Raw genomic sequence first — 17,846 nt, forward strand, 5'->3', positions numbered from 1 at the left:
CTGGTGTAAGTGTGGGGGTGGAGGTGAGCTGTGACTGGCTTCTCGGTAGTGAGCCTGCCGGCGTCTGCACGGACTCTGCCTGGATGGGGAGAGAGGGCGGTCACGTGAGAGGTATGTCCATGGCCACACGACTGTGTGCACACGTGCATTTCCCACCTCCCTCCCCTCAGCTCCTCCAATACCCTGAATCTTTGGGGTCCTAGGGTGGAGTTGTGTGGGTTGTTCTGCAGGGACTAGATGCGAACTGTGAAGGTTGGGAATTAAAAAAAAAAAAATGAAGGGTGTTGGTTAGGAGTACCAGAGAGTGTGACTCTCCTATCCTTAATACATGGTCAGGTGCTTTAAGGAGGGCTCACATGAATGCTGCACGAACGAGCCAGAAAGAATGAAGTGTGCCCTCCACCAACTGCTAGTTGTGGGACGGGCTGAAAATAGTGGTCTCGTTGGCAGGCAATGTCTTTGCCACGCAGAGTCCTTTCCCGCCACAGTGGTCTGCCTCGCCTTATGCAAAAGGCCCGTCCGTGATCCATGACCCGGATAAATCTGAATCGTGCTTCTGTTTATAGGAACCTTGTGGCAGGTCTGTTAGTAAAGACTTGAGCCCTGGTGGTGATGAATTTAGGCATTTTCCAAATCGTAAGGCGGGGTTGGTTTATGGGCACCTGCTGGTTTCATTTTGCAGAAAGGGGAAACAGAGAGAGGGAGAGAAAATGGTATCCTCACTGCACCCAAGCCAGGTCCTATCTAGAGGCCAGAATCTTCAGGAAGCTCAGTGTCCCTGGAGAGAAGAAGAAGCTTCTATAGCCTAGTAGATTCAGCACAAGGCAGCCCCAGCACGGGGTTGGCAGCCCTGGAGGTGCTGACATGCTCTGAACCCACCCAGAGCCTGTGAGAGGCAGAGGAATAACGCTGGCGCTGAACGGGGCCTTGGAGTTCAACAGGTCTGAGCACCCGTTTTACAGATGAGGAAACCGAGGCCCAGAGAGGGGAGATGCCTGCCCACCCAGCGTCACCCAGTGAGTTGGTGTTAGGTAGACCAACAGAGCTTTCATTCTGAGCAATGGAAAGCAACAAGCATGAGCCCAGAGCACACGCTCCTTTTTCTTTGTTAGTTGGGCTTGTGGTGCTATTTAAATGTCCTTTTCTTATTTCAAGAGTGCGTTCTCTCTCTTAAACAATTATTGCGTCCTTGCCAACCTTTTGCCACCGCTGCCTCTTCAAACCCAGAGGAGTTGAGAGTTCCAGGCCAGCAGAGGGAGGTACCTGAGAGGCCCCCGGTCAACGGGCTTAGCTCTCAGGATCAGCCTGAATACGGCAGAGAAGCTTCTGGGGTCTCCGTGCTGCCTCTGGGGGAGAAGCGGCCAGAGGCCGCTGCACTGGTGGTCTCCTGCCATTCCCAGCGTCACCCCATCTGCGAACCACCTTCTCCAACAGGAGGCCCTCAGGAGCCCCACCAGGAGTGGGGACCAAAACCAGGGGATGGGGCCAAGGGGGTTCTGGCCTTTCCGAAGCCCACCTCCCCTGGTAGTCTCCAGATGGAGCCTGGGAGTGTCAAGGCTGTCCAGGAGAGCCTACTCGGAGAGCCAGGGCACCATCGAGGTGAGGCCACTGACCCGGGCACCCTGGGTCTGACAGGCCACCATGGGTCCTACACGCCGTGGGCTCCCGTCGAGGCTGACAGCCCCAGGGAGGCCACGTGCCAGCCTGCGGGGACAGAACCTGAGGACACAGAGGGTATTCGCCATGGCTTGGAGCCACTGGAGCACCAGCTTTTGGGAGACCTACGCCAGGATTGGCCGCCTCTGAAGGGGGACCGTGGCAAAGAGCGGCGGGGGGGCAAGGAAGTCGACGAAGACCGCGATGTGGACGAGTCCTTGCCCCAGGACTCCGCTCCCTCCCAGGTCTCCCCAGGTCTGCAGAGCTCCCCCCCGCGAGGCGGGCCACCGCCCCCCACAGTTTCCAGAGGAACCACCGGCTTCCCTGGTTTCCCAGCTGAAGGTGCCATCCGCCTCCCTGTCGATTTCCTCTCCAACGTCTCCACAGAGATCCAGGCCTCACAGCCCCACGGGCCCAGCGTAAGGCCCTCGGTGGAAGGGCAGGACACGCCCCCCGAGTTCACCTTCCACGTGGAAATCAAAGCCAACGTGCAGAAGGAACAGGGACATTCAGAGCTGGATTTGGAAGGGGCTACCCTCCCAGGGCCCCCTGGAGAGGAGCGAGAGTCCCAGGGCCCTTCTGAGGGAGAGGATACGAAAAAGACTGACCTTCCAGAACCTTCTGAAAAGCAGCCTGCCACCGTTCTGCCAGGGAAGCCCGTCAGCCGGGTCCCTCAACTCAAAGGTCTGTGTCTTGAGCTCCTTGGCTCCTTCCCGGCGACCTCGTGTGGCACCCAGGCTGCGGGCACTGCCACTGAGCTTCCAGCCCCTCCTTGACTCCTGCTGCTTCCGAGGTTCCTAGGGAGGGTCACTAAACCGGCCCCCCGGGCACGGCCGCTCACCCTCCCACAGCCGCCTCCTGCCCCTCGGGCTTTGGCAGCACGCACTCCTCTCACGCTTGCCCGCCATGCTGCATGTGACCTCCAGCCCACCCAGTGCTTTCCACCCTGTCCACTTCTCTGGACCCCGATGACCCACAACGGTCCATCAGCCCACAGGTGGCTGGTGTGCCACCCTCTGCAGAGCGAGTAACAGCTGGTCCACTGTGGAGGGCTGATTATGTGCCCTAAATTCATCGTCTAGAACCCTCCCAACACTTCCAAGAGGGCATAATTAGCCCCACTTTGCACATGAGGAAGCAGGCTCAGAGAGGTAACGTAACTCGCTGAAGGTCACCAAGTAGTAAGTGACAGAGCGGCGTTCAGAATCCAGGTGGGTCTGCGCTGAAAGTCACGCTCTTCCCTGTTCAGCACAGTGCCTTCTGGAAGGTTCTGAAGTATGCCCTCCAAGCCCAGAGACACAGAGGGCATGAGCCTGTCTTCTGCTGCTCTTGTCAGTGGACAACACATCACATGTAACAGGTGACACATACATGAGCATTTGGGGGTAGCCCAGAGCCCAAGCTGAGTCTTTGGCCCAACAGCCCCCACCCCTACCCACCCTGCCTTGTGGCAGGGGAGACAATGAGCACAAACAAAATGTTCCTGTCTGAATCTTCTCTTCCTCCCTTGCGGCAGCCTGGGAACCCCTGTGCTGAGGTTGCAGGGGCCTCAGCCCCAGCCTGCTTCCAGCAACAGCAGCCCTTCGGGAGCCGGAGAGGTGGTAGGGGAGGTTCCCCCATGTTGGCATGTCTGTCAGGAAGACAAGGAGGCCAGTGGAGACGTCATGGTTACTAGTCAGGTGCATTCATACATTTAGGACACCCAGTGTGTTGGAATTATTCACAGGGCTCAGAAACCCGTTACTTGAGCTGTCAATTGCAAACATGTTAGATTTTATTAGATTTTACTTGTGAAGAGAACTTTGAAATGTTGTACATAAAGGAACTTGTATTGAAATTTAAGACCCCTCAAAATTCCTATATTATCCTATTTTAAAATATCCTAAATTCCAAAATAGTAGGGGACAAAAAACTGTGACTTGGCCAATTATAATAGTGTTTCCTGAAACGGTGTTTTATTGAATACTGGCTATTGATAGATGTGTCCAGGGGAAAAGGAGCTCCGTGATCCAATAAGTTTGGAAAAAACAAATGAAGCAAAGTTAAGCAAGGTTTGTTGCAGCAGGACTTGTCAGAGCCTTTAATATTCTAATGCACATTATGACGCTCTGAGAAAGACACAGAGTACAGATTTCCCAAATTTACTTGCTCTGACCTGCTAACATCTCCTGGAAGAGGACTTGTGCAGTAGGACCCAGTTTGGGAAATGTGGATCTAGCAGATGCTTCTGTTGTGACATGGATGGTGATAATCACGTTGATTTGGGCAAAAGCATGAATCAGTTCCACCTGGGGCTTTTATTAAAATGCATATTCATAGGCCCCACCTTGAGCTTACCGAGTCTCACGTGAGCCCAGGAATCTGTGTTTTATCAACCTGTCTCCCGAGCAGTAATGTGTGAGGGTCTCTGGGCTGGATCATCAGTCCGGGCCACTCTAGAAATCCAGTGGGAAGCTCCAGGAGGCCCCACTGACTTTTCAGCAGGGGGGAATACGATATTGAAACCAAGGACGAAAATCTATCATCAATTTTCAGCAAAGAATGTCAACAAAAGGGAGGGATGAGTTAGAGAGGATGCTGGTAGACACCTGGTTTCACCAGGGGGCGTGGCTTTCTACACACAAAAGCCGCCTGCAGTTTGGTCCTAAACTCAAGATACCTGTAAAATGTTTGATGGTAACTAGTCTATAGCTAAGTTGGGGAAATGGCAAGGATTAGTCCCCTTGGGAGGGCCCGTAGGCGGCGAGAAGACCCTTCCCAGTTGGGTCAGGGGTGGACCGGGCTTGTCAGGGGGGCAGGGCAGCTGGGGCTGGCGACCATAGCCCTCATTAGCGAGGGGCAAGCTCTGGGTGACAGCATGAGTCCGGAGGTCCCGCAGGGGGTCGGAGGTCCCGCAGGGAGTCGGAGCATAGCTGAGCTGCTCCGTCTATGGCCCGGGGGCCTCCAAATGCCCTTCCTTGGAGTGGGGTCGGTCCCCACTAGGAGAGGCTGACCCTGGCAGAGACAGGGGAGGAGCCTATGAGAGATGGGGTCTGCACTGTCTACCTTCCCTGATCGCCCCTGTTGCCCGCGTGTGCCTGGAAGAGTTTTCACCGAGCCCTCTCTGCATGTCCCCACCCTCAGCCAGCCTGCTGTCCCCTCTTGTCAGGGTGCACCAAGCAATGACCCCAGTGTGCTGTGTTGATACTAACAACGAGAGACAGATTCAAGGGGAAAGAAAATCCACTGGATTTCCACCCAGCCCAGCTGAACAGAACACATTGTACGGATCCCAAGAAATCAGCGCAACCGTATCCAGCTCTTTCCAGGAGCTCTGCAATTGGGTGTAACATACATTCTCATTTTATATCTTATCAGCTCGCATGGTCAGTAAAGGCAAAGATGGGGCTGGACCCGAGGACAAAAAAGCCAAGGTAAGCTGATAAAACTGCGAACCTCTGCCGACGTCAAGTTTATCAAGAAGCCATGCTTATCTGGATTTTTTTTATGTAACGTGGGGAACGTCTGTCACTGAAGGATGATTGTCATTTAAAAAGTGCTTTGTATTTTTATGCAAACAGTTAAAATTCCAGCATTTATCCACTTTGCTGCTTATGCCTGGGAAGGGCGGTCAGCAGGTGAATGAATTCATGCTCCTAATTGCAATTCCGTGAGCATAGTTGAAATGAGATGTTCGTAGCAAACAAAGATACACTTGAATTTTCTGCAATAAAGTTTGAATTTCGCACATCTTACACTTCCCACTGCAGATCCAGGCTCAGTGAGCGTATATGTACACACACATACTTAAGGTGTAGAGAAAATACCGTTTATTCAGGTGGCCGAGGGAGCATTGATCAAGGAAGTGACCTCTAACCTAAGGTGGAGGGTTCTGGATAAGCCCTAGAAGAGGGGATCTATGAGCCAGACGGGGAAGGAAATATAAAGGAGGGTTGCTGAGGCAGGGATGGGAACAGCATTCTGAGGAGTAGGAACAGCACAGCAAAGCCCAGAAGCATGAAGAGATGATGCGTGTTCTGAGAACTCTAGGCAGGTGGGTTGGTTGCTGCAGAGCTCTGAGTGGGGCTGATGTACGGTGGGACGTAAGCTGTGCAGTAGACGCCGTCTTGAAATCTTGCCAAGGCGCCCGTTCAACACAAGCTTTAGTCAGACTTCAAAAACCAACCTGAGGAGCAGTGAATGAAGCACCTGCTCCCACTGAAAGTGCATCCAGAACCATGCTGGTTTTCTCAGTGCTTCCTGTCAGCTGTAGTTTCCCCCCTTAATGACTTTGCATCCTGGAAAATTCCCCCGTAACTGCACAGTAGAGTTTCCCCAGGAAAATCCCAGTGAGGCCCTAGATGAAGACCTATTTTTTGTAAAGGCACCTAAAATTTCCAGTATAAATTCTGCCTGAAACATCTGGGTCTTCACCCATCCCAGAGCCCTGGTGGGGTCCTCAGAAGCAGAGGGTAGCTCTAGGAGATGGGTAGCATGTGCTGTGCCTCCCTCTAGGGGGTCAGGGTTTGCCATCACAACCTTGGTGAGGAGCTGAGGGTCCTGCGGGGACTTGGGGGGCTCTGCCGTAGAGGCGCGAAGCCGTAGCAAGAGCTGCTAGCCAGTCGGGATGCACGTCAGGGGAATCCCAACCTCGTGCATGCATGTATTCCGTTCATTCATCCATTTGCACACGTGGGAACGGCATCCCCGCCCTGGACAGCGAGGGGTTGGATCTTGCACGAACCTGGGCCAGGTAGGGAGTGCCTCCGGCAGAAGGGGGCCTTGTGCAGCGGGGGAAGGAGTATCCACCCCCAACTTTTCTTATCACCAGTTCCAGGACCTCAGCCTGTGTCTGTCCCCTCACACCTTTCCCCGCACCTTGGGCCCTCCTCCTCGCCAAGGCTGGCCACGCACAGGGCCTCTGCCATTTTGGTGGAGGATCCGAGGGCAACGAGGAAACAAAGCCAAGGTCCTTGTTTGGTAGCTCTGACTCCCTCTTGGAAACACCTCTGGACTAGGCCTCTCAGTTTTATGCCTGAAGGTGTGACCCCTCCTCCTCCTCCTCCCAGCTCACCTCCTCCACCAGGGCCATGCTTCCTGGTCAAAGTCCCCCAGAGCCAGTTAGGACAAACCATGGGTGCTAACCACTGTCCATCAGTTTCCCTCTCCTCGAAGGGGCAGCTCCGTCTGTGAGGTCGTCCAGCCCCACGGCCTCTTGTTGGGCTCACCCAAACACTTTCCTTAGGTAGAATGTGTTCAAAAGTGAACACGGGCCAGGTTAGGATTTACCAGATAGTGTGAAAGTTAGTTTTGTTTGAGACTTTAATCAGAACGTGTGTGTGTTTGTGTTGCACGTGCGCATGCGTGTGCACATAAAACCTGAGGCATAAGGCAGAATCTTTAAGACTTGGGATAGGCACAATCCTGGTGTTAGCAAGTGTGACACTCTCCATGTGGCGGAAGAAGGCCTAGGGTTAGCAGGCCAGCATGAGCTCCTCACCTGGAATTTAGTGGAAAGTGGGGCCCTGCTGACCCATGACACATTGGGGATGACCCATGACACACTGGGGATGTTTTCTTGGAAAACATCCTAAGAATCATATGCTTTGGCGATCTCCATGAACTCTTTGGGCGTGAAACACCTTTAAACCAGTGGTCTCCAAAGTGGCAGGGTGCAGCACAAGAAGATCCAATGGGCTAAAGAACATTCTAGAACTTCTATCCATTTTTTTGTCTCTTCTCTTTTAAAAGTTCTATCAGAAGTAAGTTTTATAATGTACATCGTATGTTGGCATCGTAGTATATGTATTTAGCTGATAAATAACCACGAGGACGTTAGAGTGTGTGGCCACTTGCAGTCCTTAGGGGATGAGGACGGATGAGGGAACACAGTCCAGTTTGGAGATCACTGCTTTAAACCATTGCCTGCCTTGTTTATTTTTAGTTACTCTCCTTTTTCAGTTTGTTCCCCTCCCCCATGTGCTGACTTTTATTTTGATTTTATTTATGTTTATGTTTAAGACATCCACACCTTCCTCTGCTAAAACCCTGAAAACTAGGCCTTGCCTTAGCCCCCAACGCCCCACTCCTGGTAGCTCAGACCCTTTGATCAAACCCTCCAGCCCTGCCGTGTGCCCAGAGTCATCCTCCTCTCCTAAACACGTCTCTTCTGTCACACCCCGAACTGGCAGTTCTGGAGCAAAGGAAATGAAAGTCAAGGTAAGGAAACCACCTTTGAAAAGAATCAGGCTGCTCTAGTATGGTTTTCAAATGGATGCTGTTTTTAGCCACAAAGACCTTCCTTCAGAGAACCTCTTACCTAGAAGCACCACGTAGAACAGTGAAAATTCTGGTTGAACTGGGACGAGGGGGTGTGGCACTGGTTTTCTCAGACCCTCCCCCCCACCGCCCTGTTCGTTTGTCCCTTACAGCACCCGAGGGGGCCCTGGTTTGAAAAATCACCACCCTAACTGGGAGTGCTTCTAGGTCGCCCCCTTGTCGGTTGGATGTGGCACCACGCCCAGAGCCAGTCCCGCAAGGGCACGCTCCCCTCACTCCCCTTGAACCATCCTGTGATCTTTGGTGAATGTCAGTTTCTTTTTTGAGTTTGTGTTATGTGTCAAGGTCAAACCCAATAACTGCACCCAGTCAGCAGACGGCTTGCACACCGGCTCTTAACCACTGGCCAGTTTGCTAACTGGCACTGGTGTTCACCCCGCCAAATGCTCTTAGCCCTCTCAGGAGTCACCGAAACCTAAGGGTTGTTTGGGAGAGAACAGAAGAATGACCTAGCTCTGTTAGCACCCGCGGTCAGGTTCATCAGTGTCCCTGGGAGCCTCTGGTGAATCCAACCACTGGCAGTCAGGTGAATCCCTGTGGAGAGTTGGAAAATGGCTGTCCACACAGGAATGTCCTGCCCATCGATCAGCCCTGGGCGGATGATGAGCCTGATCGTCACTCTAAGCTCTGTTACCTTTTGATAAAACACAACAGCACAACTCATGCTGAGAACTCACGTAAACTGTTCCTCCAGGAGCCCACAGTGGTCGGGGAGCTTGGCGATTGGGTGGAGCTATGGGTTTGTGCGGCCGGCAAACCCTTGAGATTGTGGAAGACGCTTGTTGCATCTAGCAAGCAAAGGGTCACCCCAATCTTAGCCTCATTTTGAGTTAAGGAGGTTGAGTGGGGCTGGCATGGACTCTAGGTGAGAGTCACCTTTCCCGGTCGTAAAAACCACTGTACGGTGCTTCGGTTGACAGGGGGCGGATGGTAGAAGCGGAACGAAGATCGCCACACCCCGGGGAGCGGCCCCTCCAGGCCAGAAAGGCCAGGCCAATGCCACCAGGATTCCAGCGAAAACCACGCCCTCCCCAAAGACCCCGCCGGGCACGGGTAAGAAGACCGTTCTCTGGAATCCAGGTCAGGGGCAGCTGTCAGTAGGGGCCGTCCTCAACTTTGAGGGCCCCTGGCAGTTAATCACTGCCGTAGCTGAAGGACACACGGACACCTGCTGCTCACTAAACACCTGAGTGCACATTTTTGACAATTTTCCGAGATATTGAATCCCCACTTTTGAGCGATGACGAAATCAAGGCCCTAAGAATGTGCAGGTAGAAGTCTGAGCAGCCCACTTCAAGCAGGAAGAGCGTGCAGCCGCGTGACTAAGTGGCAGAAAGGGGATGCTCTGAGTTTCTCTGACGCCAAGCCTCGGGGCCCCCGCCTGGCGGCTCTGTGTCTCTGGAAAGAGAGCAGCAGCCGGGATGGGTCACTACAGGTGACCTCACACCAGGTGTGGCCCCCGCTCAGCTGAACTTGCTGGAGTGGGCCCTTTGGCGGGCCCTGAGTGGCTCGGCTGAGCACCGGCAGGCTGCGCCTATATCCCTGCGCTCGTGTGAGTAAAGCCCAGTTAGTTCTGAGTACCAGGCAGGCTTCCGTGGAGTAAATCTGCTCCCAGTGGTGCTATAAAGAATAGTTGCCCTCTTTGGGGATGGGAGACAGCCAGGCTGAGCTCCTCTCTCCCACTCCCACCCCTGCCCCAGGGGCCCTGTCCCAGGTGACCAGGTTTGGCTTCTGCACAACTCAGGGGGCATCTGGCCTGCCTTAGCTTTGGGGTGGTGCTCAGGGCCCCGTGGATCTTGTACAGGCCTCGAGAAGCCCGGACTGGTTCAGGGGTCTCTCTGCTGTGTGCTGACCCTGGGGTGGCAGCTCAGAGCCCTTTGTCTGCATGTTTTTGCAGTGATGTTTGCCTCCTTTGCCCTGGGGTGGTGCTTGCAAGGATGTTCTGCTCGCGAATGCCCGCTGGATGGTTTCTTCCTGTCTATAATTCATATGACATAAGAGTAATTCACAGAATTGTGATTGGATTTGGTACATGATTTTGATCCTGCTTTTCTTCACTTGGCATTAAGCCAGTTGACTCACACAACTCACATTGCTGGGAACGAGAATGTGCCTTTCTCTTTGGATCTCCCCTGCGTTTGGGTGGCAGCTTGTGGGTGGACAGACCTCAGTGGGCCGCCTTGACCTGTGTCCTGCCAGTGGGGACCCCTGCTCCCTGAACACACTCCCTGCCCAGCTCACCTCTGCCCTGTGGCCTGGCTGGTGCCTGCAGCATGAAGACTCATGGAGGTCCCATTTAAGCTTGATTATAATGAGGCTTTCTGTGGATTTTTCTTTTTAAGCTACCAAGCAAGTGCAGAGAAAACCACCCCCTGCGGGGGCAAAATCCGAGCGAGGTAATTCGGGGGCTGCTTTGCCCAGTGGGGCACTCGCGGTGCGTGTGTGGCTGTTTGTTGGCCTAGGTTTGAGAGCAGAGACGACCTGCTTCTGAGGTGTGGGTTTCACACATTGAATCTGAACGCAGAACCGTCCAAATTCCTGCTTCTCTTTTTGTGGCTCACGCAGATGCGTCTGTCTGACGGACCTTTCGATTCCCGCGTGTTCTCATGAACTTCATCCGAGGCTCTGGGGGCAGGAAGCATGAGTCTCCAGCTGTTTTGGGGTGCTGGAGGCTCGGCCCAAGGTGGAGGTGTGAAATTCCCGCTGACATTTATGAAACACACACCCTGTGAGCACTCACCCCTGCACCAGACACTTGTCCTGGTGCTACATCCAGCCTTCAAATCAGCCCCATGGGCTGTGGCTGCTCTCCCCACTTTCCAGATAAGGATGCAGGCTTAGGAGGTTGAATGGCTTGCCCAAGGTCAGTCTGCAATTAAGTGGCGCAAAAAGGATTTGCAGCCACCCCCAAGTCCAGTGGTCAGCCTGTGTGCCTGGAGGCAGGAGCAGGGGAGCGGGGGGCTGAGCCTGGAGTGGAGGCCCCATCTGTTGCTTCCCGATGTGGAAAAAGAGGAAAAGCTTCGTTTGTTCTGTTGCCCCAGAGCTTGACGACCTTAGGAACGTCCCACAGACATGGAAATTCAAACTCTTAAAAATGGCGGGGCTTCCTCTGCCCCTTGATGAGAGAAGTTGCCTTTTCACTGCTGCCCAGCGCTTCCAGCCAAGAGCCACCTTCTCCAGGGTGGGGCCTGCAGGTCCCGGTTTGGTATAGATGGTTCCTGGGGCAGGGACCAGGGTATCTGGGAAGCTTGGAGGTACCAAGAGAGCTCAGCCACCCTCAGAGCTGAGGGGAGCTGGGCCCTCACCCAGGCACAGCACCCAGCCCCATGGCTCTGAGACTCAGGTGTGCTCAAGAATCCCCAGGGAACTTGGGAGCAACCGGCAGGACAGGCCCCAGCCTAGGGGCTTCTGTCATTCCAGGGCTGGACGGGCCCTGGAATCTGCATCTTCCAGGTCCCACGCCTGACCCAAGGCTCTGGAGATGCTGACGCAGGGGTCCCTGGGCCACACTTGGAGAAACGCTGCTTCATGGGGCTCATGGAATAGTAACTGGAGTGTGCAGGGGTCTGGGAAGTGCAGGACGGAAGCAGGCTGAGGAGCCAGGACTGCGTCTGTTGGGGAAAGAGCAGCCCCAGCAGCCTTCCTGGCAGTTGGGAAAGGTGCATGGACAGCCATGCATCGGTGTAGGGGGGAGTTCTTGGAGAGTGCAGGACAGGGAGGCACAAGGGGACATGGCTCGTCTGGAGAGCTAGGGACAGGTGCACACAGAGCAGGCATCCCGTTCTGGAGCCCACATGCCACAGAGGGGTCGGGGAGGCTGCACAGGGGCCTGTGGGGAAAGGGGCCTGGAGCTTGCTGAAGAGCTTAAAATTCACCCAGTGGGTAAAGGGTCTAATAGATCCAGACAAGCGTGGCCCCTGGTCCTGTCACCGTGTCACCCTTATTCAGGGAAAAGCCACATAGGATGGCACTAGAGTCTTTCAGAGCACATCTACGCGCATCCGCGCCTGGCCTCCCTCCCTGCGGGCACTGTCGTTATTCTCATGTTCCAGTTGAGGCCCTTAAGCTCTTGAGAGGGAAGGTGACTTGTCTGAGACCACAGAGCTAGCTGGACCTAGTCTCTTGACCCTGGGGCCGTGGGGCAGAGTTGCCCCTAAGGAAAGGGTACCAGGCGGTCCTTGGTGACTGCTCTGTTTCCTCCCTGGGAAACAGGGAGTCTCTGTCCCTAAGTAACCAGGCCTGGAAGAAGAGACATGTCTCTAGAAATGAGGTCAGGGGCAGCCTCCCGCTGGCTTAGCGGAGCCTCCGACTGGTTCCTGCCTGCCTCACCAGCCCTGCGTCTGGGAGTGGGCCCTCGGGACAGGCAGCCCCCAGGGCCTTTTCTGGCTCCCACCCACCCCAAGCGCTGGCCTCACTGCCTCCTGTCTCTGCAGGTGAATCTGGGAAATCTGGGGATCGCAGTGGCTACAGCAGCCCCGGCTCCCCGGGCACCCCTGGCAGCCGCTCCCGCACCCCGTCCCTGCCAACCCCGCCCACCCGGGAGCCCAAGAAGGTGGCGGTGGTCCGCACCCCACCCAAGTCGCCGTCTTCAGCCAAGAGCCGCCTGCAGACCGCTCCCGTCCCCATGCCAGACCTGAAGAATGTCAGATCCAAGATCGGCTCCACCGAAAACCTGAAGCACCAGCCAGGAGGCGGGAAGGTAAGGGCGCACGGGCCGGGGCTGGCCTCAGGACGCCAGGAGAAGGAGTGTGGGTCCCCCCACCCCTGCGGCAGAGGCAGGAGAGTGACCCTGCCCCCGCCCCTCCCCTCACACCCTGGTCCCTCCCGGATCTCTTCAAGGAAAGGCAGCTCTGGTTCAGTTCTGTGTTGGGGTCACCACCAGGTGGTGAGTGCCCGGCCTTAGGGGAGAAAGTACTGGTTCTTTCCTTCCCTGTTTGAGCCCCTGCTGAACGGGCAGTCCCTGAGATTATGAGGTTGGCTGTATGACCTGGGGGCACCCACAGGGGTTCCCCAAACTGTCTTGTGTTTCGAAACGACCAATCTGCAGGTGAGTGTCTCTGGCGTTCATTGGACACCAAAGCGAACCTCTATGTTAGGTTACTCTAAAATCCTCAGTTCTGGGGGAATTTGGGGTACCCTTCTGAACAACTGGTTCTTTGGGGCAAGCGGGCGCTCATGAGATCTTTGGGTTTCCTAAAGGTGGAGAAACGTGAGCTTCCCAAGGCCTAAAGTGGTGGGAGTTGGGGACGGACCTGGACCCCCTCGTCCTCCTCTGCCCCGCCCCCCCGGCCCCCATTGTATGAGTTTCCCAAGGCTGACACACAAAAGACCACAGACCGGGCAGCTTTGGTAACAGAAATGTGTTTCCTCACTGTTCTGGAGGCCGGAAGTCCAAGATCAAGGTATCGGCAGGGCTGTTTTTTTTGAGGTCCCTCTGCTTGGCGTGTGGATGGAGGCCTTCTTGTGTCCTATTGTGGTCTTTTCTCTGGTTGCCTCTCTGTCCCAGTCTCTCCTTCCTAGAAGGACACCTGTTATACTGGATGGAGGCCCACCTCTTGAAAGACCCTATCTCCAAATATGGTCCCATTCTGAGGCACTGGGAGTTAATACATCATCATATGAATTTTGGGGGACACAGGGCAGCCCCTGACAGCCTACCCCACCCCCAGTACCAGGGGGCTGGGTGGAGAAGGGAGAAGAGGTGGCTTATGTGGACTACAGAGGACCAAGGCTCCGTTGTTAGGAGCACAAATGTGTTGGGCCTCCCCAGCTTGGGCTGTTTGGGGGGCCATGAACCTCCTGCTGTGCTGGGCAGATGTTACAGCACCCAGAGCCAGCATTTCCCTTTAATCAGTCAGAACCACTCGTCTGCCCCCACAGCGGGGGACCTTTGCGCTATTGATGTCACTCTTGGCTGGAGCCTGGGTCTCCGTGAAGGGAGGGCGTCTCAGGGCTTTCTGTCCACGTGGGTGCCTTAACCGAAACTCTGTGCTTTGCTCCGCATGGAGCCTCAGGGCCTCCCCCTGGCCTTTCCCATCCTTGGGGCCTGAAGAGTCCTGCCCAGTTGGGAGGTCTGGGTGCCTCCCAGGGTAGAGCCCTGGGGCCCACGGCCACTGGTCTGTGGTCCACAGGGTTGGCGCTGGGCCCTTGTTTATTTTTCTGTGGTGTTTGCCTGGGCTGCTCCTTGTAAAGATCCTGTGTCCTTCCAGAAGAGACTCTGGGGCCGCTGGGGTGTTGGTTGCAAGTTGACCCCTCCGCAGAGCTTTGCGGGCAGAGGGTTGCCAAGGTGGTGGGATGTTCCCCCTGGCATCCGCACACCTCCCTCAGCACTGTGAGCGTCCCGCGTGTGCCCTGTTTTCATAGCATAGCGGGACCATTTGCCCCTCGTGTTGAAAAAGGGCAAACAAAACCCCACCCAGCCAGCTCTACATCTACAAGATGGTTGTGGGGCTGTGACCAGTGTCTCAGGACAAGTCATGACTGCAAGAGGCACACTCACCATCAGCATCCCCCAGCCCGTGGGCTGTCACATACCAGCAAACACCCACCTCTTCCTTCTGACCCCGGCCGCGCCCCCCCCCAGCCACCCTGAGTTCCTCCAAGGTTAGCTCGGAAAGTGTGGGCACCCCTGGCCCATCCAGCAGTTCTCCAGAGACCCCAGTGCCGGGGCTGAACATTTCCCACTGAGGACCCTTCTGGGGCCAGGACCTGGCCCTCACACCCAGGGCCGCCCCGTCTGTGGGGGAGGGGGAGTCCGGTGGATGGGAGCCAGTGACCTGAGGCTCCGAGTGACCCACTTCCCCCCCCCCAACCATGATCTTACCATGCTGGGTGCAGACCTATGTCCTCATTTACTGAAGGATTAAAGGGGAGAGGGCGACTTTATTCGGGACTCTGTGAGAAGAGGCAGGGAAGTGGCCAAGGGAGGAGTAACAGTTTCCCTTAAATCCCATGGAAAACCTAGAAAATTGTCGGAAACCTCAGCCATAACAAAGAGGAACACTAATCTCCAGGGAAAAAGAAGAGCCAAGAAACAGGAAGGCAGGCACGTGGGATCTGTGGAGAAGGCCTTCCGCATGCCAGGACGAAAGGCTTCCTGAGGCCTCCTTGAGATCGCTGGGGCCCCGGGGCCTCCCGTAGGGCCCGGCAGACCGTAAGTGCTCAGTCGGTGCTCATCTCAGCTGCAAAAGGGACGGCGCTGTGAGTCTGAAGAATACCATGACCCCTGGAATAGCAGGTCCCACTGAAGAAGGAGAAGCAAGAGGGTCCAGTCTGAAAAACCTGCAGAGACTGAAGACGCAGAGGATCAATGTAAATCAGTGGCTGGGAAAAAAGTGTAAAACATCTGTGTTCTGCGTTGTACTTTGTTTTCATGATGTGCAACTATGAGCAGGTATTGCTTGAAGATTCCAGAACGGAATTATTTTTCAAGGAAAATGCAGATAGTCACTTGGCCGCTTGGCCAGAACCAGCTGAATCCACCAAAGGTTGGGAGAGAAGGCAAGGCAGGCCAGGGTTGTGGACAGGTATGCCTGCTCCCGGGGACAGCAGCTCTCCTACCTGACAGCAAGAGAATCACCTGGGGGGTGGGAGGGGAGATTCTTTTAAAAATCCTAGTGCCAGAGCCTTCCCCAGGCCCATTAGAATCTTCCAGGGAACCTCCCCAGGTGTTCTCAATATGCAGTCCCCGCTGAGACCCAGATTCTCATCTGCTGGCTCTGGCCTCAACCCCAGTAGGGTCTCCTGTGCACCCTGGATCTGAGGACTGATTTTCCTCTTTCAGGCCTGACCCTGTCCCTTCTCAGATCCCATGCACCTGCCTCCTCCTTGGTCAGCTTATTCCCAGCCCAGGCCCAGCCCCTGTGTCCTGCAGCCTGGCTCTGACTTTGTCCCAGCCCTCTTCTTGGGTGGGGAGGTGTTCAGACAAGAAGAACCAGCTTTGCAAACACATCTAAAAAAAATAAACTACCCACGCAGGTGTAAGTGAGGTGAAATTGACATCCTTTCATCCCAGCAGCTGGAAATCAATACAGTCCCTTTGGACATAATGAAGGAATGTCCATAGTTTTCACAACTTCATTCTGCCAAACCAGTGATCTGTCAAAGGGTCTCTTGTCTCCTTCCTCTGGACTCAGCTGAAGGTCACCTTGAGATCTTTGGGTCCCCTCACACAGAACAGGAGAAGTGTTTTGTACTCTAAAAATGGGGAAAGGAAGAAAATCCAACTCAGAAAAAGCTTTAAGCACAGAAGTGTGCGTTGAGCTTTATTTAGAATTGCAAAAACAAAACAATTTAAAGGCCTGACAATAGAGAGGTAATTAATGGTGATGCCATACTGTAAAATATTATGTAGCCACTAAAAATATCTTGAAAAAATTTTTATAAATATAAACATTTATAAATGTTATACTGTGAAGTTAAAAATAATAGTGTAGGGGAGCGTCTGGGTGGCTCTGTCTTCGGCTTAGGTCATGATCCCAGGGTCCTGGGATCGAGTCCCACATCGGGCTCCTTGCTCGGCGAGGAATCTGCTTCTCCCTCTGCCCCTCCCCCTACTCGTTCTCTCTCTCTCAAATAAATAGATAAAAACGTAAAAAAAATAATAGTGTAGGAATATTCAGGTTTTGCCTACTGTTGATATAAAAAGTTTGCAGAGAAAATGAAACTATGACAAAATGCCAATAATGACTCAGAGATTGTGTGTTTTTCCCTTTCCTCCCAAATTTTCTACAGTGAAAACATTTCTAATCAGAAAAACATGGATAGGAATACATTGTACCTGGAAGTGTTACAGTAGATGATAGTAAAGCAAAAAAAAAAAAAAAAAAATAGAAGGACATAGAAAGTCCAAGCAATTGAGAAGGGAAATTTTTAAACACCAGGAATTAAACTGTATGACGGAGGATTTATCAGATGCTATGCCAATAATCCATATAGTCTGTAAAAAAAAAAAAAACCTATAAATACAGGGAAACATTGCACTTGTCTGTTCCCTCAGTGTCCTGCCCCAGAACCTGATTGTATACATATCAGCTACATTACCACAAATACTTGGGAATTAAAAAATTGTCCTGTGTCATATACTCTTAGTTTGGAAGCGAAGAATGCCTTTTCCGCGTGCATTGGTAACAAACACCGTATGTCATGTGGAGGTTCCCCTAAATTGTACTTCGAAGGAATTCATCATTTTAAATGCTTTTGTTATTTAAAAAAATTAAATGGCTGCAGCAGGGCGATTATGTTTTTGGTGGAGGGAAAAAAGAATGCAGATGCAGAGGTAAGAGCAGAAATAGATTTGAAAACACAACCAGTACAACAGCACAGACAATAGCACTGAAAGCTTGTTCCTTCCTCCCGTCCTTTGTTCATTCACTCGACAGTCCTGGGGCCCCTCTGAGCGCCAAGCTCTGTGCGGAGAGTTCCTGCCCCCGAGGCCTAGAGAAAAGGGGGCGTGAGGACAGGTTGGCCAAGGGAAGGAGATGCAGCAGAGAGCCGCCCTCACCGGGGAGGGGTCCCCCACATGGAAAGTCCCCCACGCGGAGAGTCACCTGTGTTACCGACCGTCACCCACAGTGCGAAGTGTCACCCACAAGTCAGAGAAGACAGGACAGACCCTTTTGGAGACCATCACCTGGTCTCTGAACGGACAGTCCCCTGCACAGAGTGCTAGGTTCACAGGCTGAAAGAAGACAGAGGGAAACTGCACCCTGGAGATGTTCAAAGCAAAAGCAAAATTAAGCTAGAACTGGCACCAGCTGGGCGGCCAGTTTAGGGTTTAGGGTTTAGGCTGGAGTTGTGTTTGTTTACACCAGAGCTCAGGGCAGTTGCCAGCCGATGGAGGGAGGTCCCTGCCAAGTCCGTGGTGAACCAGC

At 53.8% G+C, this 17,846-nt stretch overlaps 1 protein-coding gene across 17 annotated transcripts in view; it reads left to right on the top strand.

Annotated features, from left to right (window-relative positions):
• Window positions 1–17,846, top strand: part of MAPT (microtubule associated protein tau) — a 96,970-nt gene that overhangs the window by 65,542 nt on the left and 13,582 nt on the right. For 6 of the 17 annotated variants that reach the window (XM_027626386.2, XM_027626388.2, XM_027626387.2 and 3 more), the window contains 3 exons: window positions 5,014–5,069; window positions 8,895–9,027; window positions 12,408–12,673. In XM_027626386.2, the coding sequence (XP_027482187.1) occupies window positions 5,014–5,069; window positions 8,895–9,027; window positions 12,408–12,673 (455 nt within the window). Of the gene's footprint in view, window positions 1–2,043; window positions 2,341–5,013; window positions 5,070–7,656; window positions 7,855–8,894; window positions 9,028–12,407; window positions 12,674–17,846 lie in introns of all 17 variants that reach the window. The other 11 variants (XM_027626378.2, XM_027626380.2, XM_027626379.2 and 8 more) reach the window with 4 other exon arrangements.

This window comes from Zalophus californianus, chromosome 16, assembly GCF_009762305.2.
Source record: "Zalophus californianus isolate mZalCal1 chromosome 16, mZalCal1.pri.v2, whole genome shotgun sequence".
NCBI lineage: Eukaryota > Metazoa > Chordata > Mammalia > Carnivora > Otariidae > Zalophus > Zalophus californianus.